General features: G+C 36.3%; 3 protein-coding genes across 4 annotated transcripts in view; 1 reads left to right on the plus strand and 2 right to left on the minus strand.

Annotated features, from left to right (window-relative positions):
* Positions 1-47: 47 nt before the first annotated feature.
* On the minus strand, positions 48-8,446 carry LOC139119701 (uncharacterized). The gene is made up of 4 exons (XM_070683559.1): positions 8,189-8,446; positions 6,638-7,009; positions 5,307-5,357; positions 48-2,849 (listed from the first exon to the last, which is right to left on the minus strand). The coding sequence occupies exons 1-4, from the start codon at positions 8,279-8,281 to the stop codon at positions 2,823-2,825; spliced, it is 543 nt and encodes a 180-aa protein (XP_070539660.1). The 5' UTR covers positions 8,282-8,446; the 3' UTR covers positions 48-2,822.
* A 17-nt stretch (positions 8,447-8,463) lies between these two features.
* On the plus strand, positions 8,464-21,412 carry LOC139119700 (uncharacterized). The gene is made up of 7 exons (XM_070683558.1): positions 8,464-8,687; positions 9,252-9,359; positions 13,492-13,547; positions 14,647-14,802; positions 15,494-16,941; positions 17,222-17,540; positions 20,189-21,412. Exons 5-6 carry the CDS (start codon positions 15,554-15,556, stop codon positions 17,532-17,534), a joined length of 1,701 nt encoding a protein of 566 aa, XP_070539659.1. The 5' UTR covers positions 8,464-8,687; positions 9,252-9,359; positions 13,492-13,547; positions 14,647-14,802; positions 15,494-15,553; the 3' UTR covers positions 17,535-17,540; positions 20,189-21,412.
* Positions 21,413-21,800: 388 nt separating this feature from the next.
* The window catches only part of LOC139119702 (protein RRP5 homolog), a 41,726-nt gene continuing 38,140 nt past the window's right edge, over positions 21,801-25,386 (minus strand). For both annotated transcript variants that reach the window (XM_070683560.1, XM_070683561.1), the window contains exons 33-37: positions 24,659-24,843; positions 24,130-24,298; positions 23,614-23,767; positions 22,902-23,067; positions 21,801-22,400 (exon numbers count right to left, since the gene is read on the minus strand). In XM_070683560.1, coding sequence (XP_070539661.1) covers positions 22,226-22,400; positions 22,902-23,067; positions 23,614-23,767; positions 24,130-24,298; positions 24,659-24,843 — 849 coding nt within the window. In that variant the 3' untranslated portion in view covers positions 21,801-22,225. The remainder of the gene's footprint in view (positions 22,401-22,901; positions 23,068-23,613; positions 23,768-24,129; positions 24,299-24,658; positions 24,844-25,386) is intronic.

Below are 25,386 nucleotides of genomic sequence, written 5' to 3' on the forward strand. Positions count from 1 at the left end.
CAAATTTACAATTTATTCAATTATATATAATCAAAGAAGTCATAGCATTTGAAAAGTAATCTTTTATTTAAAGAAAATATAAAAAAATAAGAAATGGAATAAAATTAACAAGTACATATTATTGATAATATGTATCAGTTGAAACACAAGCTGCCTTGACATATTTTTGTGCTAAAGTACACTAACAAAGTGCCAATGAATAAAAGATGACAAAAATCTAACAAAGCATTAAAGATGAAAAAATATGAGCAAAACGATGCTGAAAGAAATCACGTGACACATCAGTATTGGATGGCCCAGTGACCATAGATATGAGCGACTGTAGTTTGTATATTTCATGTTAAAGCACATTGTTCAAATCATTAAATTTTCCCTCACAGGGACATTTTCTTGATGATCATTTAACCAACAGCTGTTATCTGAGATGAAATCAGCATGTTGCATTTCTGGTCTCAAAACGGTACCTTGAGACAGAAAGACATCAACTATGTTGATGAAGGAAGTCAAAATATACCTGCTGGTGATTCATGATACCTGATTTTGAAGAACTTCAACAGTGTCTGCATAGTTGGACATGGTACCTTAAAAATGCATGAGAATATAATATGAAAATGATCATTTTTTTGCAGATTGATAAAGTCCCACATGCAGTGGAAATACTGTACTGCTCAGATAGATAAAAATAACATGACAGATATCAAACTCCAAATTTGCCGGGGGGGAATTGTGAAATGGAATAAAAAATAAATACCCATTTCATAATTTTTTTGTGAATGATGACAGTAGTGTTGCTTTTTCATACATTTCTTATTTTAAAAAAATCAGTACTTAAAAAGTTAGAAGGCCAATAAAAACTTTGTGTCAAGCATAATGTAGCTTAATGAAGTCTATTCCATCAACAGGCTTTTCAGTAGCTTGTTGTCCACTGGTTTAGAAACTTTTTAATTTATTTTCCCCAGTCCTGGAGACAATGTGAATTGCACAAATTCCTAACCAAGGGACTTAGAGGGCCAGTAATATTAACTTTGATGATTTTTTTCATTATTTCTATTTTGTACATCAATTGCAACTTATTCTACTCCCCAAAGAATGTTGAAACACCCAGTATTGAGCTTGTCAACTAAGCGTCTATATGTGCAAAATGTATTGTTATTGTTTACATTTGAATTCTAGTCCGGACCAGAAGTCACTTTTCAACAATAACAATGCAGTTTACACACATACGGTCTGAGTTGACAAGCTGAACAACGTGTATATCAACATGCTTTTGGGAGTAGAACACAGAATTATGGTTCGCATTCAAAATAAAAGTGATGGAAAAATTATCAAAAGCTAGCATTACTGGCCTTTTAATGTGTGGCCTGAAACATTTGCTTGAAACTGCTGATCTACACGCATCTTACATCAGGAAAAATATTGGAGCAAACACTTTTTCTAAACTTCATCTGAGCTTCAGTCTGATAAACTCTGATAAAATCTGAGTAAATGGTTCACAATAATATAGCATTTCTCATTGATAAAATCCCTGATAAATTATAAATTTTTGATTTTAAAGCTAACTTCATCTTTTGTGAGAAGTATTCTGTGATTCACAAAGAAACTTAATGTAAAAGTGTTGAGCACTTATATGTGTATAAACACTCTTCTCTCCAATCTAAGCAAATATAATTTCATTCTCACATCATAAAACATTTAAAAGCAATGTCACTTCACACGATACGACTTAGACGACAAAATTAGTACAAAACACATTAAAAACAATAAAAAATTGTTTGCTAAATATCTATTTTTTTCATATCACAGTAAAAGTGGGGGAAACTAAAACCTCATATGTACAATTGTATACATAAAAGCATACAAATGCAAGAGCACAGATATACAACAATTCTAAGATGTATTTATCATTTCATTCATAGCATCAGCCTATTCTTTCCTTTTGTCCACAAGACACAGCAGTAGCCAGTGTACATCACTGTATTCTGGGAACAGTTTGGTGATTTAGCACCATGCAAAGACAGATACATGGGTAATGCCAGAGACTGTTCAGCCATTGTAGTGTGGTCCAACCAGTACCACTGACAGAGATGAAACACAATGGAAGTGGTAAACTGAATCTAATACCACTTGGTCAGCTTCTAACCTGCTGTACACAACACATTGTCATATATTTTAAAAATTTCTTGTATAAATCTCACTGACTAGATTTATAATCCTTGGCAGACAGCTTACGACCTGCATATTTTTCTTGAGTATCTCATATCACCAGGATATTCTCAATGCAGGATAATTGCTGTTGTTTTTCTGGAGTATATGATACACAATAGATCATTATTTGATTTATCTTCTATGCATAGTAAAAAAGTTTACTTGACTTTCAAGAAGAACACTATCAACATGCAAAAACATTCTTTTTGTACACAGTGACATAAGACAAGTTTCTGTGTGTTTCGTACTCAATGGTTTCATGGCAGTGACACATACATATAAGTTTTCCTATCAAATCTATCTAAACCGACATGTATATCTCTGACAGATATATTCAATTTTTAATTCTGAATTTTAAGCTTGATTGTGGATTATGACAAATTTTGGATTTAATGTCCATGTTGATTTCTGGTTATGCAAAGATTTCCTGTTTAGTGTCCGTGTTGATTGTTGGTTGAGACAAGTCTTGGGTTTATTGTCCTAGTGATACTTTCTCAATAGCGGCATAACAAGATTGTCTGGCTTGACATATGGTAAGCAAACACTTGATGTGTCTTTGTAAGTACTTGGTGATGTAAATATTCAATGACATCTAGAATCTGTAATCTTCTTTTATATCATTCAAGTATGTGGGTGATGTGGCCCTGTCAAAGAATAACACAATAAGACATCATTATCCAACATTATTTTGATGAAATACATACAGCCTAACAAATTAACCAATTTTCAAAAAATTACCAAATTTATTGACAAATTAAATTTATTTTAGTATAGTGGAGAATTTTGATATCACAAGGATGAAGTTATATGAATCCATTTTGGAACTGGTCCAATGATCAATATTACCCCTTTTCCTGCCAGACAGTAATAACTGTATCACTTCCCCATCAGACAAGTCAGTAAAAAGCGGTATTGAGCCAAAAAATGACGTATTTTCACCCACTTGGCTTGGTATGTTACAGCACCTTTTGTCCAAAAAAATCAACTTACAGTATTATGTTTTCAACAGCCTTCACAGTATTATGTTAAAATACATCATATGGAATATGTTGTGTTTCATTAATTTTAACCATCTTGACCAGGCAGTGAAATATGGACTTGGCAGGAAAAGGGTTACTTTAAACCAGTGTTGGAAACTGGCCAAAATATTGTCAGACATCAGGACTGGTAACTTTCAAAACTTGCCGGTCCTGCCAGAAAGTTGCCTGTCCTGAATTTTTGACAAATCCATTCATTCAAAAAACTCAAAACCATTATGTACTTCAAACTGTAAACAACTTTATTTTCAACATGAGTATTAACTATGATCTTACAAACAAACTGTTCTGAATTCCACTGTTTGAAATGAATTCTAGTCCGGACTTGAATACAAATATCTAACAATAACAATGCTGATAACACTCTGATTAATTAATTAGTTAATTCAAACACACTTTGCCCATATCGCACACACAGTTAAAAGGTTTCACGATAGCGGTTTTAACAACGGGAAACATTTTTTTTTTATCTGTCTCCATTTTATGCCACTTTATCGTATAAAACCAAGATGCAATCTGTCATCGAATTGGTACTACAATCAACCAAACTGAAAAGATTGCTGAGCAATACAGAAAACATCATCTGGCAAAGAAAATCAAAAACTGAGAGAGCTGCCATATAAGTAATCAAAGTTGGCGCATGAATTAAATAAACCAATACTCTCCTCAGACCAAACCGATTTCAAAGGCCGTTTACAGCAAATATTGTAAACGAAACCATGAAACCTGGGAATGGCTAAACACAGAGAAATAAGATTTATTTCTTGAAGCAGCCCTTCACAACATGCTTTTCAAACACCGGAAAGCAGGCACCAATATCGACCCGATATCTATTACAAAGTCCACGAAAAATTGACACAAAACTAAAAGTTCGGATAATCGATTTAAATGCCTAAAACAAACTAATCGTTGACAGATTAGTACAACATTTACTGTTAACATAACGAGCACTAGCAACGCTCAAAATATGCCCTAAAACAAAAATCCTTATAAGCGTCCAGAAACTCCGGTCGATGCTGGGTCATGTTAATTATAATATGACACCACACACCGGATCGCTCACTATAGAGTCAGTCAATAGTGGCTAACGAATCTGGCTTCTCCTCCTCGAGGACGAAGATGACTTCATCACACAACCAAACGGATGGGATACAGAGACTGATGAAGGAACCCCATTTTTTGTTCCGAAACACCGTTAAGACGAATCACTCAATCAACAAACCGGTTTACGGGGACTCAAATCACATGACTAGGGTCAAGGCACTATCGATTCACCGGTGTCTCGCCATGTATTCCACACAAAATAAATGCAATGATCCTTTTATTCACCATATCGTAATACTAAACAATCTTGGTAGAGCCGATGTGTGGAGTTGCCCTCATTTTCCTTTATATCCTTTATATCTTTATATCTTTCCTTTATATCTTTATATTTATAGCACTGGCTGATATCGCGCAAATCTCGCTTAGTGTGAGATTTACTAGTATGAGCGACTTCCTGTTTACCCGTGTTTACATGTCTCGCTTGCATTGCATTCCGGCGTCACACAGTTGCACAGTTTCAGTAGCATAAGCGCGTTGAAGTCCGACATATTGGTATACTACATTTCCTTTAAAACTACATCTAGAAGCAGCTGATCATGATCGATGAGATTACTGGGTATGCCGTATGGGCTACTATCGAGAACCCGACACACGGACGTGGAAGTACAATTTTCCTCCCGTCCGACTGAAAAGTTACCCGTCTCGGACGGGAGGACGGGCGTAGTTTCCAACGCTGCTTTAAACCCGTAGTTCAGCAACTTTGTCTGCTGGTCCTGCTTTCAATATAAATCAGAGTTTCATCATTTATTCCTATTTATCAACAGGATCGTCATTTCATTATAAACATCATGATTCCACCCAGTGCAAACCTGTCAATCACACACGGTACTTGTCAGTCACCAGTGGTACCATTCAATCAAAAGTGTGTACCTGTTAATTGTGTAAAGTCCAATGAATGAAAAGGAACAATGCTTTAATTGCTCATAGTCACTCAAGTTTCTATAAATTTGTTTCACTTACTGCTTCACCTGCAACACATCTAGCACAACTTCTTGTTTTCACTGGAGTCAGCTGTAAACATTGATGAGAAACAGATTTATGTAATATACACACTACAAATAAGATGGAAGAGTACCCATGATACCATTTGTATTCAACCATGATGGATAATGATTTCTGTGATTTCATTAACTGAAGTGTGTAAGCACAGCAAATTACAGGGAAATCTTAATTACTAAATTCATAGTGATTGAAATATCAATATGATAGATTTCATTATTTTTTTCTAATTATCATTACAGACGACTGTTTAGAAGTTCAGGACTTGAAATTAACGGTAGTCACTGGTCTATAGTCAACAACAGTTTCTTGGGACTACTATTAGACCTTTTCCTGGTTATCCCACACTGCATCACTGTAGCTGTATCAAACCTCGTATATACATTCAAAACAATGAAACCATACTGGTTTTATGTTGTACAACGGACTGTTATAAAAGTATAATACAAATTGCAATGCCAAAAATGCCTTGTGTGTATTTTGCAACAAGTGAATCGGTGACAACAATATAGGTCAGGGTTTTACCTGCCATAGTATTGTATGAGTAACATACCTTGCACATACCCTATGGCTAAAAAGTTCCATGAGTAACGTACACTTTGTATACCCTAACACGCACTGCATCATAGAACTGGTAAAAGAGTTATTTCTGGTAATGGCTGTTCCATGGGACTATCACTCATACACATGCATCATTGAATGGAAACATAGCTAAATGGGGAATACATTTGTATTACCACAATTGTGGTTGGCTCTGTGCTCGCTTTCAGACTTTTTGAAACTACCATAAGTAATCATGTCTAAACCTACTGAAATTTAAACAAAAACTATCAGTAAACCATCAGCTGTAATTTACCCTCTATCTATTTTGGCAAATGATCATAATTAAAAATAAGAGGATGTACATGTTTATTTTATTAGCCTGTAAAGAAGAAAACTGATTATTTTGGGGTGCAGTTTATCCAACATTGTGGCTTGAAGGTGCTGTTAACATTCCATTTTCATGCAGAGTCACTGAATTGCCTACATGATTTGATGATATTTAGACCACAAGGGAGAAAATGTTGAAGTGTGGGACAACTATAAATTTCTGGATATTTTTCTCCAGTTAGATCACCACATAAATAGTTGAGTCTTGAAGTTGTAAATTACACACCTTGTCACACTCATGAGACTGCTTATTAAGGCAACTACATCCTTTACACCGGAAACTACATTGAATAAGAAACAATGATACAAGTTCTTCATTAAAAATCATGTTTACCGTTTCTTATTCCTTATTGAATACTAACCTGTACAGGTTGTGGTGAGGATTCAATTTGCATATCAACATCTTGTGAGACTTCCATTGACTGTACGACATTACAGTTGTTATTAAAATTTGTCAGTATTCCATCAGGGACGACATCAACAGATCCAACTGTGTAGTTCCCTGTGCAGTGGCTGCACCAGCAGGATGTTGGCCTTCGACTCTCCATTGGAGCAGTGGGCATTGCACGATTGTTGTTTGTAGGTTGCTGGAAGGAAGCACCAAGCGCTGTATCCGTTGACCCTGAGTTACCATTTGCAAGCAGTTGACTATTAGGACTTACACCATAATATGGCATTCCATTTGTACTGTTACTGAGTGCTGGCATTGATGAAACACCATCACATGTTCTTTTCTGTTTAAAAAAGGATAAAAAAATTTATTGCTTCAATCAGTTAGATGAACTTGCTGAAAAGGTGCATTTTGCTGTGATGACTTTGTAGCAGATTTTAACACTAAGTACTTCTTTAACCCAATTTTAAAAGGTTGCTTCTCTCATCCTTGCCGAAGTGATTTTAGTGTACAGATATTTATGTCCTCTTGTGCATATTGTTTTTTCTGTCATTTTTTCTATATATTTGTATTTTTATCAAGTTTTTTTTCATTAATCAACTTGTCTGCAAGTGGTAGCTGTTTAAGTACTCTCTAGACTCAGATGATAACAGAGATGAAAGCTTGAATACAAGCACCGAGTGAGTTTCAATGAATTCTTGAAGTTACAGAAAACTAGTATTTATATATTCGTTTCACCTTCCTGCAGGATTTCATGCCTTGCTTGGCATTTTAACATGTTATACCGAACAAAGCAAAGTCTTTCAAACAAAACTGTCCAAACTGATTTTACAGGGAGAAAGAGTGTGATAATTAAATTTCTGACCAATCAGATCTGTTAGCGCACCTTACAACAATTCAAATTTGAAAAAAAGTTTCCATACTCTCTAACGTATATTATATGTTCACATCTATGCTCAAAATTCATTTTAGTTTCCTGTTGACGTGCAACTTGAAGGAAGGATACTCAAATGCTGACCTTATTAATTTAATGTCCTCGAAGCACGATAAACAATCTTTCAACAGGAAGTACAAAAATTTGCATATACGGGGAAAACCATTTTGTTTTCATTTCAAAGTGAACAAAGGAGAAACTCTCTATTGTATAAGACGTCATCGTTAACCAATATTCACATTATACCGAGTATACATTACATCTTGTTCGAATAAATTGCCAAAATCATGTAAAATCGGGACCTGCGCGAAGGATGGCACCGGTCACAGGCGCGTTTTGGGGTTTCAAAATTTAAAATGACCGCTCTTTTGTGAACTGTTTACCAATACCAGGTGTCATTGCTAGTTTTGATTTTCCAACAGATCATCGAAATTGAAATTAGTGTGAATATTAAATATTCCGTTAACGTCTTAACTATTGAAACTGCAGCCAGCAAATTCATTTCAACGCATTCGGCCATTTGATCAAATGCACAAACGCAAGTATTATGTGCAGTTCACGTTCGTTCATCTTCATGGTAGTACTCACAGCAGATATGTTGACATCGTCCATGTGTTGATCAACAACAAAGGCAGATGTTTCAAAAGTCTCCTGCTCGCGCCGTCTCTTCCCACAAAACATTGTTTCTTGCGACAAGATTGACAATTATGATGAGCAGAGTGCCAGCAATATTAAGAAAAACGGCCTCGACAATGCCTTCCACAATACTGTCGGATATTTTCCGTAGTCTACTACTAGTGCTGGTAATAAATTAAACACGGCGTCCACCAACTACGCAAGCGCAGTAACCGACCTCTGACCTCATTATCGTTGTTCACATACGACTCGAGTCTGCAAGCTCGACAGGGAACCGAAACTTGATTCGACTGTTCGCACGCTTTATCAAACGTAACGGACTTTTCCAACTTGTCCTCGTGAAATATTTTCCTACTTTTTCTTGAAATCTGCACGAGAAATGAGTCGACTTATCGGTGTACCACCGGGAGATGATTATATCAAGCGCCATGGGTTAGATGGTTTGTTCAACGTGAGTATCACAAAATCGCAAACGCGTTAGCATCGTGTGTTGTCGGTTCGCTAACATTAGCAGCCATATTCTCGCTCGATACGCGATATAGCTGGCGTGACTGAGGACGGAGAACGCTTTCATCTCTGGACTCATTTTGCTTTCGGGATCTTTGCTTTGTACTCCTCTATCTAAAATTAGTGAGAAATTCATCTTTTGTCGAGTTATCGATAAATTCTAAAGTAGAATTTTGACGTTATCAAATGCAAATAGATCTATGGTTTTGCATATGCATATGAAGTGCAGTACGCATGCGTGTCGGCGGCCAGACAGTTTTTACTGAATTCAGGTGGATCTTGATTTGGGGTTGTCAGGATGCCAACATGCGTTTTTTGTATATGAAGATTTAATAAGTTAAAATTGTGCACAACATTCAGCTACTATTTTTGTATAAACCACTTCATTTTTTAACAGCAGTGTTTGGTCTGCAGTTTTTTCAAGCGTGACCACCCTCCCCAAATCTAATGTTCCACTCCCTAGTTTAAACTGTAAAATAATTTGTAGAATATATTTTTATCTCTCAAGGACCTAATGAACAGATTATTACAAGATAGGCCGGAAAACCCCATCCAGTACCTGATCACTACTTTGAAAGAAACGCAAGAGAAAAACAGATGTCTACAGGCAATGCAAGTAAGAACCTAAGGCGTTAAAATGTGAATTGTACCGGTAGTTACCAAAACTGCAATAGGAAAATTGAAGTGATATAACGTTTTACTATTTGGACTGTTAAATACTTTTCAGGCTTCTTATATATTGACCTATAGGATAATGGATTACTAAGGCTTAGCGGAAATGTGTGGAGAGAGCCAAGATAAACATGTTGCAAACAAAGCAAGAGACTGAGAGACAAATAGTTTAACTGGTCAGAGACCTATAATGTGCACACAAAATAAATTTGAATAATAAAGTAAATATTCTGAGTAACTTATTGGTAAAAATATTCAAGGCTCCCTATGAGGTACGTATATGTGTTAGGTTACTCAAAATAATTTGCTGACAACAGTCCGATCAACAATTTGAAGTCACTTTTGAAGACTCAATTGCTGTTGGCAAAACTCAAAAGATAATGACAGTTGGTGTGTAGTTACACTTTTCTTGATTGCCATCTGTTTAGTCTTTGTTTCTCTAGTGCAGTTGACTTTCTTGATGTTTGACATGTTTTAACAGTATTTTTTGACATGTCAGTATGAATTCCACTGCCAGGATGCTGAATCAGTGTCTAAGTTTGTATTTATGAATTTTATTTGAGTCACTTCTATGCAAAATGAATGATCCTTAGTACATCATGTGACAGTATGATGTAGTTGTTCTTTTTCTGTACCTTTTTTTCATGTTGGTGAATAAAAAATGTTTAACCCTTTTCCTGCCAGACAGTATTAAGACTATTACTTCCCCATCAGCCAAGTCAGTAAAAAGCGGTATTGAGCCAAAACATGATGTATTTTCACCCGCTTGGCTTGGTATGTTATAGCATCTTTAGTCCAAAAAAATCAAATTTACAGTATTTATGTTTTCAACAGCCTTCAAATGTACAGCATTATGTTAAAATACACCATATGGAATATGTTGTGTTTCATTAATTTTAACCATCTTGACCTGATGGTGAAATATGGACTTGGCAGGAAAAGGGTTAAAAGACAAAATAATTCAATTCACTATCAAATTTTAACCCTTGGAGTGCTGTAATTGTTCCCACCAACTTTAAATGCAACATTTTGACCAATTTTTATGAATCTTTCTGTAATTTTTTGATAATTTTGGACCAAATGGATACCACATTTCATTTGGAACAGTTTGTTATCAAAAGTTTGACAAAAATCTGAAAAAACTGACTGGAGTATATTTTCTAAAGGTGACAAAAATTGACTTTGGCGCTCAAAGGGTTGAAGTTGTTACATGGCCAATTTCTTAGTACCATGAAAAAATACACTGCTAAATCTATGAATTTGTTTCTTCACATGAAAAGTAAAAGATTTATCTGAATAGCTTGATAGTGGAATATAATGGAGATGTTTTGATACACTTCATAAAAATCTTTAAGTTATCATTTTTAGCTGCTATAGACTCTAGTCTATAGAAGCTATTTGGATGGGTATTTCGTCCAGCGTCCGTCGTCAGTCTGTATGTATGTATGTATGTATGTATGTCAGTTTGTGAGGCGTCCGTCCACTCAAATATCTTGAGAACCGCAGTACTTACTGATTTGATATTTGTTGTGTAGATGAAAAATATGATTATGAGAAACTCCTTTTCTTTTAATTTTGTGAAATTGCAAAATATGCAAATTGGTGCCAAAAAAGGAGTTTTTGGTAAAAAATCTTCTTCATAACCGCTGGTCAGACAGCTTTGTTATTTGGTATACAGGTCCCTAGGGATAACCCAACTTAGATTTGTTCAAATTGTGATGAAATATGCAAATCTGTATTTTTAAGGAATTTTTTGTCATTTTTGGTCAAAACTTTATTTCATCAAAACTGCTCGTCTGACAACTTTGATATTTGGTATACAGGTTCCTACAGATGAACTAAATATGATATATTGAATATATGATGAAATCTGCAATTTTGTATTTTTGGGTCAATTTTTGCCATTTTTGGTCAAAATATTTGTTTCTCAAAAGTTACTCATCTGATAGCTTTGATATTTGGTATACAGGTTCCTAGGCTTATGTTAATGTAATATATTGAAATTATGATGAAATCTTCAATTTTGTATTTTTGCAGCTAATTTTGCCATTTTAGTCAGGCCATCCTGAAAAGAGCTATCAAAGATATCTACCTTCTTCATCAATACATGTGTCACAAAAAGTTATTCTCTTCATAACACAGCAGAGCTCTGTCGACTGTTGGGTCGCTTGTTTTTTTCAAAACCGCTGGTCAGACAGCTTTAATATTTGGTTTACAGGTCTTTAGGATGACCTTAGTGAGATAATTTCATACAGTCAGGAAATACTTAATTTTGTATCCATGTCTATAGTAGCTTCAGGGACTTTGGCCCTATGTTTATATAATTTATTAAGTTTTCATGAAAGATTTTCATATATCCTTTATGCAGTGAATTTTCTTAAATTCCTCTGTACAATTGTTGATGTTGCTTTATGGCAAATTATTATGCCTTAATATGGCATAGGCAGCAGAGGATACCCCCTTTACTGTCTGTGTTAAAAGTTTCAATCTTTCCAAAGTAACTTTCCAAAGTAACTTTTTAACTTTGTCAACTAGTTTCCATTCCAGTTTGGATCGTGCCAGACTCTCATTGGGAGTGCTTTACAATAGTTCTTATCATTCCTGAAAAAGAACTCCCTTCCCTGAGTGATTTATGCTCAAGGTCTTGCTAATAATAACTTTGAAGCAGTCAGCTCTAGTGCCTGTCACTGTGGGTGCATTGTGGGATGTGTAATATTATGGAGGCAGCCAGATGTAAAATCCCTACTGTCTAAAGATACCATTATCTTAAAAAGTAAAAAAAAATTCACAAACTATTTATCAAATGGTGTCATTTAGAAATTGAAACACTTTGCAAAAATTTTTATTTTAAATCAACAAAATTGCTTTCAGTCAATTATAGTATTGTAGGTTGACAGAAAGCTCTAAGGCCAGACAAAAATATTCCTTGGATTTTTCTGGCAAAGCAACAGAGGTAGCCAGTGAAATTCTTTTCAAATCATACAAAATAATTTACAGAAATGAATGGTGGATGAATAAATATACTGGAGAGAAACTAGCAATAAATATTGTTTTTCAGTGAATTTCTTCACTTTTTCCTGAAATAAGAACATAAGTGTTAAACTAAAGGGACAAGCAGCTGCACTTTGGATATTTTTTTCCATAACTTTTGCACTATATCTGGTTTCATTGTATATTATGCCAGTAAATTTATAATGACACAGCTGTTGTCCCTTAAACTTCCCTATGTGTGAGTATTTCCATTTATACTTTGATTACATGTTTTGGCATGGTTACCATTGTCTGGCCCCGGTGTCTGGCACAGTTTATAAAACAGTCTGAGAGCATTGTACTACAATTAGAGTGATTTTATATCATATTTATCGTGAAGACTGTCTGACATTCTAAAATAAATTGCTGGGAAAGAGGCTGCAGAAAAAATGTCTCTACAATAAAATCATGAAAATAATCCAGAAGTATTTTTTGTTGCTATTGTATTGGTTTTCAAAAAAAAAATTCACAAGGGAAAATTATAAGGGGCAATTGTCAGGACTAATTTATACTTTGTCTAGCCTAGTCTATCAATAGCAAATCTGTAATCATACAATAGACTATAGTGATATAACTCCTTCATTTATGCTCTCTAGGCATTGATATACTTACTAAAAGTGGAATTAATAATAAATAGTGACCAATATTTTTCTCCAATCAGTGACTTGTAGAAAACTGCAGCTGATAAAGAACTGCTGTTCAGATTGCTCATCAGTGTTCATAGAAATTATGTTTACCCCAAGTGGCAATTTTTTTGAATTATTAAAAAGCAAATTGTCAGTGAGTGAATGGCCCAATTGACCACTAAAAAATGGCCTCTCTGATCCTAGTAAAATCAGTTCTATGCTACCATGATATCTAACTGTATCATATTGCTTTCAGTGCGTCATAATATTATATATATTATCATTACTGTCTGTCACGAGGCAATTATCAAACCAGGATAATTGTGGCCTTCTTGACTGAAGGCATGGGGCAGATGATATTTTTTCCTGGTTTGAAAAATTAGTGAACTCACACAATTTGTTCATCCGTTTAAATTTCAGTTAGATGTGCATGGGGTTGATAATGGAAGAACATCATTATTAAGCGAAAAGGACGGGTAAGTGTCTGTTCTGTGGAATAAAGATGGATTGATAAAAGGTCTCTGAGTTGTGGGGGAAAATAGTTCTGCATTCAAGTACAGGCCAGGTTCTGAATGCATAGTGTGCAAGAGGAAAAATATTACAATCCATAGTTTACTCAAAAGCTACAAAAGCTGTTTGTTTCACAATGCTGTGTGTACTATAGGTTGTTACGTATAAAATTGTTGCAGATGAGCAACATTTAATAATAAGAGTCAATGAGAATTTTTATTATTTTTTAATCTGCAGTATGTATGCTGTTGGTATAGTTTACAACTGAAGGTAAAAAACACCACTCTCAGTATTTCTAGTGGCAATGCTGTACTGAAATTAGTCATCTACAAACCCAGACAACCAATATCTACTTCAGTATAACATACTGTGAACAAGCTTGTAAAGCCATCTTTCTTTAAAAAGAGCTGTGTCTAAATATGTATCTGTTGACGTTGTAATTTCTATGAAAAGTTTTGATTGTAAAATTTTACCTATACTTATGTACACTAGTGATATTTGGGGTTTTCACAAAGCACAAAATGTGGAAAGAGTAAACTAAATTTTGCAGATATGTACTGGGTTTGTATAAAAGCTCAGCAAATCCAACTGTATACATGTGAACTGGGCAGAATTCCTTTAATTTGCGGAAGATATGTTTGTATTGTAAAATATTGGTTAAAGATTTTAATAATGGATACAGATTGTTTTGTTTACAAATGTTACACGTTAAACATGCACAAGCAGAACAGAGACGTAACTGTTGGGCTTTACAATTGAAACAGGTGTTATTTTCTCATGATTTTGGTTTTGTCTGGCTTAACCAAGGTGTTGAAGATGAATCAGCTTTTATTAATATATTTTAAAACAAAGACTGACTAATGTTTACATTCAGTTATGGAGGTCAGACATGGTCAGTTATTCCAAACTAGACAAGTATTGCGAATTCAAGATTAATTTTAATGGTGAATCGTATTTGTCAACTTTAGAGATTGAGATTTTGCTGTCTAATATTTTCTAAAAGAGGGATGAGGTAAATTACCGGAGTGATATCCCATTGTTGAAATGAATCCTTCTGTTCCACAGGAATACATCCATGGTTTACAGCAGTCCAAGTCTGCCTGTCAGTAAGAGTGATGTCCTGGAAGCCAAGAGAACATCCATGCAACCAACAGCAACATCACAGAGCAGTTACTCAGTGAGCAATGAGATGGGTACAAAAAGGATGAGAAGAGACCCCGAGTAAGTCACCCTCGTTGTAGCTTGTTTACCAAAATTGTAAATAATGTACCCCTTTCACCCTGTGTAGTAGTCCAAGTTGCCGTAGAAAGTGATAGGTTTGGGTCAAACCATGGTGGGAAAGAGTGTGAAATGCTATCAAATTGAGGACTGTTAACTTTTCTCTATTCATTTTTTCAAGCAGATATTAACTCCTCAAATGAGTCCTGAACTAGGTAGTATGCACTTTATGCAACAGTTTTAAACTGGTATGCACATTTTGTATATTAGACAACTTTAATTCCTTTTCATAATATACAAAAATCAGGGGAATATTTTGAATACACTATTACAGAAGCATTATGAATATTTGACATCCAAAATGGCAGCCACTATGTGTCAACTTTTTGGCCAAATATTGAACTTTTTGAAGTTTACAGGATGGTGTACACTTAATTTTCTCTGCTGGTTTAGAAATGGAAATTCCTAAAGAATCATACAGTAAGAGAGTGAATAAATCTGTCCCCAGCTAAATTCCATCCTAACTTGTGCTGTATATATACATGTACACGTGTGATGCACTGGTATACAGATTCACATACACACACACACACACACACACACACACACACACACACCAGACAAAAGACCAAGATAAAAGAGGTATAAAAACATTCTAACATATTTCTGTTTTGACAATGTCATTTACATACAGGTCTGTATTTCCAACTTCCAACACTGACAACGTAACATACCACACCAAAATGGCACAGGCATGGAGTATACATGTAGACTCCGGACAGCTGAGGGTTCCAAAGCTGACAAATTTCATCCTGACATATTCAAATGCATTTGGGTGCCCGATGAATTCTTCCTCCTTCCACTGCTGTCCATGACTGCAAGTTTAATGGGAAAGAACGCTGAATGTGAAGTGAACCCCTGCTGGAGAGAGCCATGCATCTTGTGGTCCGCCGTGGCAACTAGGAAAGGAGAAGAAACTTTCATGGCTACCAAGAAACTTCTCAGTGACTTAAAGGTTACACAGTCAAAACTTCCCATTCAAGATCAAGGACAAAGTTTGCTGGGTTTCAGGCAGGGCCAGTCCAGGAAGCTGTTCACAAATCTCAGCACTTTGGATAAGCTACATCAGGTTCTGTCGGCCAATCAGAATCAGCTACTCTGCTTCTCTCAAGATCTTGAAATCCTCTACGAGGAACTCAACAGAAAGAGCAATCTTGAAAAGAAGCAGTTTGCCAGCTTGTATGATGGTGATTACCTAAATGACAACATGGATGAATTTGAATTGACAACATCTTTGAATTTTGCCGGCTTTATGGATTCAAAGTCTTTAGTGAAGCATTTAAGTGCTGAGTGTATTGATGATTTGTCGGCAAATCTGCTGATTTCTTGTCCAGCAGAAAAAGACATTCTGTTAGAGGATTTGAGCACGGTTACCAAAGAAATGCCTTCTTTTCATGATGTCTTCACTCTCATCCAAGCGGTTCACAGCAGTAATCATGTGACTTATGAATTTAGTGAGGATGCCTTACAGATAGCAAGGTCTTATCTCAACGCACTCACAGTGAGGAAACGGGAATTAGTCTTTGACGAGAACCGGAGATTGGTCGTGGCCAAGGCGCGCAGCCAATTTGTCCGTTTGTGCATGATAGTGCAGGTCTTGAATGGGGCTATTGAAGCAGCTTACAACACGACAGAGATGTTTTTGGCTTCCATGGAGGTTGTTGATACGCAATGGCACTCATCTACAATCACTGGTGATGCAGCAACAGCAGCAGCCTATCTCACAGAGTGCTACCTGCTGCAGAAGTTGTCCCTAATGCCAGAGGAACTCAAACTGAACATTGACATGCACAAAATCAGTGACAACACGCCCAGCCCTAAGATATCAGCCACGCAGCAGGAAATCCCTGACAGTGATGAACAGGTTTCTTTGGCTTACTGCCGTAACCGTGCTTCACACACTGCCTTGGACCCAGATGTATTGGAGGAATACTACGAAAGCCAGTATCCCAAATTCCCGGAGAATTGTGAAAACAATATCCGTAGCTTCCTTATCCATGATGGGGAGTGCATACATTCCAGCAAAGTTATGCAAGTTCACCTGATGCCACCGTATGACACGCCAGGCCCTGGAAGAAACAGGTTAGCAAATTGTTTTCTGTTTAAAATTGTCAGATAATACAATGTTCTATCTTATTGTATGAATACAAAAACACCAGTGACTAGTGGGCTTAGTCTAAAGTCAGAAGGGAAATGATAACATGTTTACAGTAACAGAAGTTAACTACAATTTCATAAACATAACACAGAAACTTATGCAGTCAGTATGGGTTGTGCATGTATCTGTGTGAGGTAGACAGTAGGGAAAAATTGTCCAAGTTCCACAACCATAATTTGTACTCATTTCTTGTTGCCCCTTCAGGTATGCGGCGCCAGCTGCAAAGTTCTTCATGAGGAAACTCACCAATTTGGGTCTGGGGAAGCTGTTCCGGAAAGGAAACAAAGGAGGGCTGATATTCCAGAAGAAAAAGTGGGAGGAGCTGGATGACAAAGCCAGGAGCCTTGTGGAGAAATGTGGTGTGACGGAATGGGAATATAGAACCGGCAAGAAGCCCAAGACATCCAGCAGTAATGGTGATGTAAGTATGGTGCCCAGAGACAGCCCTGATGAAGAGTCAATGATACCAGTACCAGTCAAGTGCACTGAGGTGAAACAGGTCTCAGCTGTGATGTAAATACATGTACACCCTTACGGAAATTTTAGGCCTCCCGCAAATGTTACTGCAAATTTGCGGCAAGCTTTGCAGTAAATTTGCAGCAAACTATTTGCCGCAAATATGCGGGTGGTTCATTTTCAGATGCAAATTAGGTTTCTTGTGAACTTGCTGCAAATATGCAGCAAACTCCCTGCCGCAACGTTGCTGCAAACTCTTTGCAGCAAATTTGCGGCACAATCCTTGCAGCAAACTTGCGGCAAATTAATTTGAATGTTACTGAAAATTTGCCGCAAACTCCATACAGCAAATTATTTTATTTGCGCTGACCATTGTTTCTCGTGAAACTGGTATTTCAGAGTTTAGTTGGATAAAGCAAATCTTGTGCTGTCAACAGTCTGCCAATATATGAATATTATTTATCCAACTTAACTCTGAAATACCAGTTTCACGAGAAACAATGGTCAGCGCAAATAAAGTTATTATAAACAAAAAGATGACAGAGAAAAAAAGGTTAAATTCAATGTGGTACAATTTATTTTATATGCCATGTTCATTTCATGCCACATAAGTGTCATGATCATGTCAAGATTTTCTTTTGACTTGAGAAGTTTCATGTAACATTTACATTACTGTCAAAGGCTGCGATTTGGCTTTCTGTTCTCTGAATTTCTTGTCCCTTTAGTGTACCAGCAATGGATTCTGAAAAATATAAATCGTTCAGGGAAGAGTGCAAGTCTTTACCGTTTGACCAAACATTGTAAATTTCATGAAAGAAATCCATAATTATTTGAAAATGAGACAAAATCAAGTTGAAAAATTGAAGCAGAAAATGCATAAATATTCATGATCGAAATTAAATTAATAATGATTAAAATGTCCGACAGCGGACAACTCGCCGTATGTTGTTTACATACACGACGGCGACAATCTGCAAAAATCTCAGCACTTACTGTAAGTAACTGTTGTGAAACGAAAGTGAATTCAGTATGAATCAGTACTCAACGAAAATTTATCTTTAGGTAAAGATTGCAATACAACGATTACAGAACATAATTATAGCGATCGATGTACAGACGAACGGTACATTGACTTACATTTCTGAACGGCTCGCAGACGCTGGACGATTCCCGGTCCGGTTGCAGGTCTCACCGTGCTGTGTGTAAATACCGTACTCAGAAAATATAGTCGGCATCTTTACTGCCGCTCGCGTTCACAAATTTAGAACTCCGCCTGTCCCTGGTACTGTATACACGTTTTTGCAACTATGTGATATCATTTGGCTGGCGATTCCATAGAAAGATCACGAAATTGTCCACTAGAAAACTCCCTGCTCACAAGTACGCAGCCGACACTGGCCGATGGTACTAAAATCTAACTTCGCGCCGATCAAGCCTCATAACGATAACGGAAGTGCGATCTATAAATCATTACGCGATTGATAATGTAGTCCCGTTTTTAAATGCTGGAATTGACTCTACATCTGCACCAATCCGTTATATTTCATACTTAATATAGCATTTAATTTATTAGTTTAATTAAAATGGTTATTTTTATCATAGAAAGACTAAAAAGAGAGTAAAAATTCTTTCAGCACGAAGAATCAATATCAATGCGCGAACTGACCTTGATGAACCGTGACCGGAGAGTGTAAACATGTCGGCTGCTCGCAGCTGATACACAGGACGTGTTGGACGTTGGTGAAGCGGCGCTTTGAATTTTCGTACAGCGACTCGGGATGGAGTGTAATCCTAAATCTCAAATTTGTGCTCGGCAATATAACTCTAACGCTGAAAACATGGACAAAAGCCTTTTACCTCGACCCATGTTATCAGAAGGCGAGATTTTGTCAGCGGCATCGATGGGACAGACTGTTGCTGCAGTGCATTGTACGTACCGTATACATGTACTATAGTTTGATGGGATGAATAGCTTGGAGCACAGCCACTACTCTGCTTGGAGGTAGTAGCGGAAACATTACTGTACAGATTTGCAGTAACAAAAGTCTACGACGTGTCCTTACAGACCATCATCAAACGCACATTTCGTTCGAAACTGTTTGCATTTTGGTATCATTCGCAGAAAATACAGGGTGTAACTTGCAAGACAGACAAGTCCCTGTTTCAAAAATTTGTTTCCCTAAAAAATTCAGTTTTCGATCCAACCATAATTTACCCAACCAGATTGTCAAAGGGCACTTTTATTACATCATGTCACTACAGTATATACTATAGATGCACTCTATATCCATGCAATGCTTTCACCAGCATAACTGAAGCTGTTCATTATCTAGCATTACCAGTTATTATAATTTAAAAGTGGATTGTCTGTTATGAAATAAAGGAACATAAAATATAAATGAAAGATCAATTTTATGTTGCTTACACATGTCACGAAGTGCAACAGTACTCAGTGTGTAGTGTGTACTCCCTGGTAATGAAAGTGGGAAATATGTCAATCATGTGTTGCTGCATATTTGCAGCAATAATCTGGTTTGCCGCAAATTTGCAGCAACTTAGTCGTTTACCGCAAATTTGCTGCAAACTGACTTAAGGGTTTGCAGGAGGGTCACATCTACCTGCAAACTTCTGCAACTCCTTCCTGCAAGCTATATGCTTGCTGCATATTTGCAGCAAACTTACGGCAAATTTGCAGTAGAAATAATTTTCGGTAAGGGCAGTGGTGTCAATAGGCCAGTGACATTACAGAAGTGTTGATAGAACAGCAAATCCAAGTCCTATCTGAACAGTACAGGTTGCAAAGGGGAAAGCAAGACTCCAGACTGCAGAATGGCATTGTATTCTGTTATATATATTCATAGTCAAATTTTACAGATTTCTTTAGATTGTTTTCTAAATAATATGGTTTTGTGGCATTTTTAGTGCAAGAGTCCTTGGTAAAGATCCTACAGCTACCTGCTGTGCACTCTTACTTGGAACACTGGTTGTTGACTGGAGATCCTTTGTGTTCAAGTTTCGACTCGTGGGAAAAATTAGAAATTTAAATTTTACTCGAACTGTAAACCTTCGGATACGAATGTACCATGCTTTCATCTTATGATGAGAGAGTTGTAGGAGGTTGTGTACGTTTGAATTACACTACATTGCTCTTGATCAAAGGAAGAACTGCCACAAAAAATGTCATCACCATGCTAATGGTTTTGTCATAAAAGGATGCAGAGATTTTGAGACCTTGGATAATGATTGAAGTTGAAGAGGCACATTACATCCTCCACTGGCCATATCCTCTTAAGGATAAGAATCAGAGCTTGTCCAAGTAATGTTGACTTGATACAGACACAGCCTTTGTGATAAATGTTGAATTGTACCGGAGCTAAGCTTTGTTCCACTTTTACCACGGAAACTCAAAAGGATTCTTTCCCTTGTTTCAGCCCCTTGTTCAGAATGTACCAACAATGTTGCTTAGCCGACATCCTCTGCCATGCATGCAGCAATCAGATGTGTAATACAAAATCAAAATATGAACAGTACATGAGAAGTTTAATTGATCAATATGTTTTTCCAGTCCACATGGAATGTCTTTGATATCTCATACCAGTAGATCTGTTGCCTTCAAGAATTGCTATTTTGAATTTTCCTTCGCGTTTCATCATGTTATCATATTTGCCATTAGTATCTGTGTCTTCAGTATCATGACATTGAAAGATAGAAAATATTTCATGTTTTTATGCGATACATTGCAATGTCAAAGAATTTATGCTTCTTGCTGCTTGATAGATCCACGTTTTAACATTCTCTTTATGAATCAGCACTTGTTGCTTTTTACTACAATGCCTGTACTTAGTACCTTAAGCGTATTTTTATGGCAGAATTTTTCCTGCCTTGATTCAGATGAAAACCTATTTTGAAAATAATAAAAGTGTTTTTATTCCCTTCAAACCTTGTTTTGACTGCAATTTCTGTTTTGCAAGCAGTGTCCTGCTGGGCCAGCTTCATTCTCTTTCTTCTTCCCAGGTCATGTTGCTATCAATGACCTCAGTGCTCAACAACACAAATGTTATGGATGACAGGAATCCACATCTTAAAACACTGATAAGCAATATTTATTTTCATTGGACCCGAGTGCTGTAGCACAAAAGCAAAGTGTATTTCAAAAGCAGACGCTCTGAAGTTGTGCAGCTCTTTGATACTTTACATTTGAGGGCGCACTCCATTGCTATTGGAACAGTAGTGAAATTCCTTTTCTCATACCGCTTGGCATCAGAGGAACAAAATGGAAAATGACAAGATTTGAGCTTTGTCAATGAAATGAGACATGTAAAAGGAATAACTTGGAAAAAATTTTATTTTTCAAAGTAGCTATTGAAAGCTTACAGATAAATTACTCAAGATAAAATCTGATAACAGTTCACTGCAGTGAGTTACAGAATGGTACAACTCGTCAATTCAACTCCTGGTGATTTTCAATTCTCTTTTTTTTTTATTTTTGAGAACAATGGCTAAAATTCAATTACACAGAGAAATTTGAGCTTTAGCATATCAATAATAGCTTCCCAGAGGAAAAAATCAATCATAATATGCTGTGATAACATGATCTTTTATCTATCCGTCTCAATATGTATTAAGGTATGTAGATTTACTGGTATGTGTATTATTCCTTGGAACAAAATTTAGCTGAAATCTGTCCTACCAACTTCAATATTATAAAATGCCCCCCTTCCCCTTTCAAGAACAGTGAATACACTCCCAGTTTCATTCTGTATCCATTACTTCTGTTTTAGCTTCAACATACTCCAATGCTTTTTGTTTCACTGAAGAAACTGAATTCTCATCTCCGAATTTCTTCTCAAACTCCAGATACCTCTTGAAAAAGAACTTGATCTTCTTGGGCGACAAGTTGAGGTGGATGACTCTCTCGAACAATTTCCTGAAAGGAGGAAAAACAATACAATACCAAGATGTGATACACGCTCTCCAAATTGTGGAGTTTTCCAAGGTTTCCATTGTTATAGAAACATACTACATAAACATCAGCAACATAATCACATGCTACACAATTTGATCTCGCTCTAACCTGCTCACCCCTAGTTCCCAGTAAAGTGGTCCACATTCGTCATCGATGACAAGGAGTTTTGCCAAACCACGATAGTGAAAAGGTTGGTTATGTTTTTGCCATGCTATCAAAGTACCAGTCCAAATGCTATGAATTGACGTCATGGGGTTAACACCTGCATACTGATAGTGCTACCGGTACATTCATTATTTCTCTAAACGTTTGATTGATGGTGATCTTTAATGGTTTTCAAAATTCTGCCAAATAGCATAAATGTTTCTGCAAATATGGAAGTGCATCTGTTCACCACTTTTCATGCACTGAAATTGCATATGACAATTGAGAATACTGTTCCAAGGGTTGAATGGTTCTCACCTTATCGCATCTAAATCACCTTGTTTGATAATCATATCAATGTATATGGACCAGATGTCAGTTCTCTTAGGATAGTTACTCAAAGTATTCTCAAACATAGTCCTTCCTCTCTCTGCTTCACCATGTTTGAATTCAAACTGTGCAAATTTTACTATCACATCAATATCTGCAACAAAAAAACAAGTTTTGAAATAATGCCTGTTGCTATTGCAAGGACACGCTATAAAGATTGATTTGAACATACACAATTTGAACGACACATGGTCTTTGTTCTCGATAAGCAAAACATAAATATCAATACATGCGTTTGATTTAAAATTTGCATGTAACACAGAGCATTCAGGTGAGGTTCTCTACATGCTTTTGTCCCATTTTAAAGCAAGTGGAGCTAAAAATTTTCCAACAGAATTCAACCAGGTTGAACTACAGCCAGATGATAAAAGAGGAAAGCAAATTTTTTTTAGATTCTACTATTTTGCAAACTCTAACTTGATATAAATATTCATGAGTATTGTGCACAAAACTTATAACATTTGAAAAGTGCACAGGGTAAACGAGCTATCTCAAATTGATAACACCTGAAGGCAATGACAGAATCACCAAGACTGTAAGACGTATGTTACGTAATATGGTGTGTTCTGTGAGTGCATATCAATACACATATTCATATCATGGTCTTGAAATAAGACCAATGTTATATTTTTACACTTACGATCCCTTTTGTCAAGACTCTTGAAACTTCTCTGCATGAGTTTTCTGGCAGCTTCTGATTTTCCATTTATCATGAGGAACATCCCGTAACTCGTCCAGACATCTTTGTTCAGACTGAACCTCCGAACCATAGTGGTGTAAAGTTGTTCTGCTTGCTGTACGAGAGATCATAAACAGAGCAATATGAGACTACCGCCACAGGTTGAACCTTGCAGTGTCTACACTGATTACATTTACTGGTGATGTTCGACCAGTGTTTACAAGAATTTATGGATTTCTCGCTTTTTACAAAGCCAATCATGCAACGTAAAATATTTTTGACAAATATTTTTGGCTAAATATATTTTATTTCATATGAAATGATATGAAAGAATCATTGCTTCAACTTTGGTAAATCAAAGAAATAAGACAGCAGAAACTTAGGTATTTCAATTCAGTCAATGAAGTTTTTTATTTATCAGAATCTAAGAAATCAACATAAACTTTCCAAACATACTTTCAGTAAAGCTCTACCTACCTGTAGTTTCTGTGTTTTGATGTACACATTAATCAAAGCTTTGAACACTTTGAGTGGATCACACATCTGCAGAGCTCTCTCAAACACCTTGGCCTGTGTTTCATCTGTACCATACAAGTTTTCAAGATTCATGTATGCTATCCATACATTCAGCTTTTCTTGCTCTTCCCTGTGAGAGAAAAAAGATTGTGTGATTGTAAAATCCTCATTTGTGGCCAGGATACCTACAATTTTTTAGTCTGCAGTTTTTAGCTCTTTCACTGCCATGGTTGTGCCTGAACATATTGTTTTCCATGAAAAAGTTGGACCACTACACAGCAAAATGGGGTGGCAGGGTTAAAACTATAAAAATATTACTTGTAACATTCTTATGAAGGAAGGCCTTGCAATTTATCTTAAAAGCAATGGTACATTTACTATTACGATAAAATGACTATTATTGCAGTTTTGGGTTTCCTTTCTCAAGAGAACTTTGTAAGGGTTCCCTGTTACATGCAAGGTGGACAGTTTCACACATGACAGTCCCTACCTGTATGAAATTGTTTTGAGAGCCCTCTCAGCAACAACTCTGGCTTTGTCAATTTCAGTGGTATGCAAATGAAATGCCATGTACTGTATCCATACTATTGAGCTGTCTGGTGAGCCAACGACAAGTCTGTCAAAATCATCAACGGTCTCTGGAGCCCTGTCCGGGTCCATCATGGCATTCTCTGTCTGTAGGGTGCAAGAGAGGTAACCATTTTTGATAAGAGAATCAGTCTTTGCTACATGTGGTCATGGAAATGGACTCCATGCTCTTACTGTGGCTGGTTAGTAACCTTACAGACAAAATCAGCATGGAATACAATGGAGATCATACTGCAATGCTAGATACGATCAACTATATCTTTTTACACAGCCTCATTTGATATGAATATTCACAGGGATTAGCATATACTGTGTAAAACATTTGAAAAGTACTTGGATTTAAACAGCAATTACTTTGGTATCACCTGATGGCTTTTACAAGAAAAAAACAAGATGGTATCATAATGATTCTCTTGTGTCTACAATATATTTAGTAAGCCTACAAATACATGCTTGATAATATCAAAAGTCTTGGGCAAGATGACAGTTAAAGAAGTCATGTAGCTGAAGAGAAACAGACATTACAAAAAGAGAATTTGACATGCATTATTCCAATCACCTTGACACGCTATAATTACAGCACTGAGTATCCCTAATTAGTGTTCAATGCCTTTTCAGTATGTGTTGTAT

This window comes from Ptychodera flava, chromosome 20 (assembly GCF_041260155.1).
Source record: "Ptychodera flava strain L36383 chromosome 20, AS_Pfla_20210202, whole genome shotgun sequence".
Lineage (NCBI taxonomy): Eukaryota > Metazoa > Hemichordata > Enteropneusta > Ptychoderidae > Ptychodera > Ptychodera flava.

Bases quoted from the DNA above. Each gene is read 5' to 3' on its own strand.
- LOC139119701 (XM_070683559.1), bottom strand. From the start codon at position 8,281: ATGTTTTGTGGGAAGAGACGGCGCGAGCAGGAGACTTTTGAAACATCT. The intron at 7,010-8,188 runs GTGAGTACTACC...TTTTTTAAACAG, and splicing joins ACGATGTCAACATATCTGCT to AAAAGAACATGTGATGGTGT. The intron at 2,850-5,306 runs GTAAGTGAAACA...ATTCTTTGACAG, and splicing joins GATGTGTTGCAGGTGAAGCA to GGCCACATCACCCACATACT.
- LOC139119700 (XM_070683558.1), top strand. From the start codon at position 15,554: ATGGAGTATACATGTAGACTCCGGACAGCTGAGGGTTCCAAAGCTGAC. The intron at 16,942-17,221 runs GTTAGCAAATTG...TTGCCCCTTCAG, and splicing joins CCAGGCCCTGGAAGAAACAG to GTATGCGGCGCCAGCTGCAA.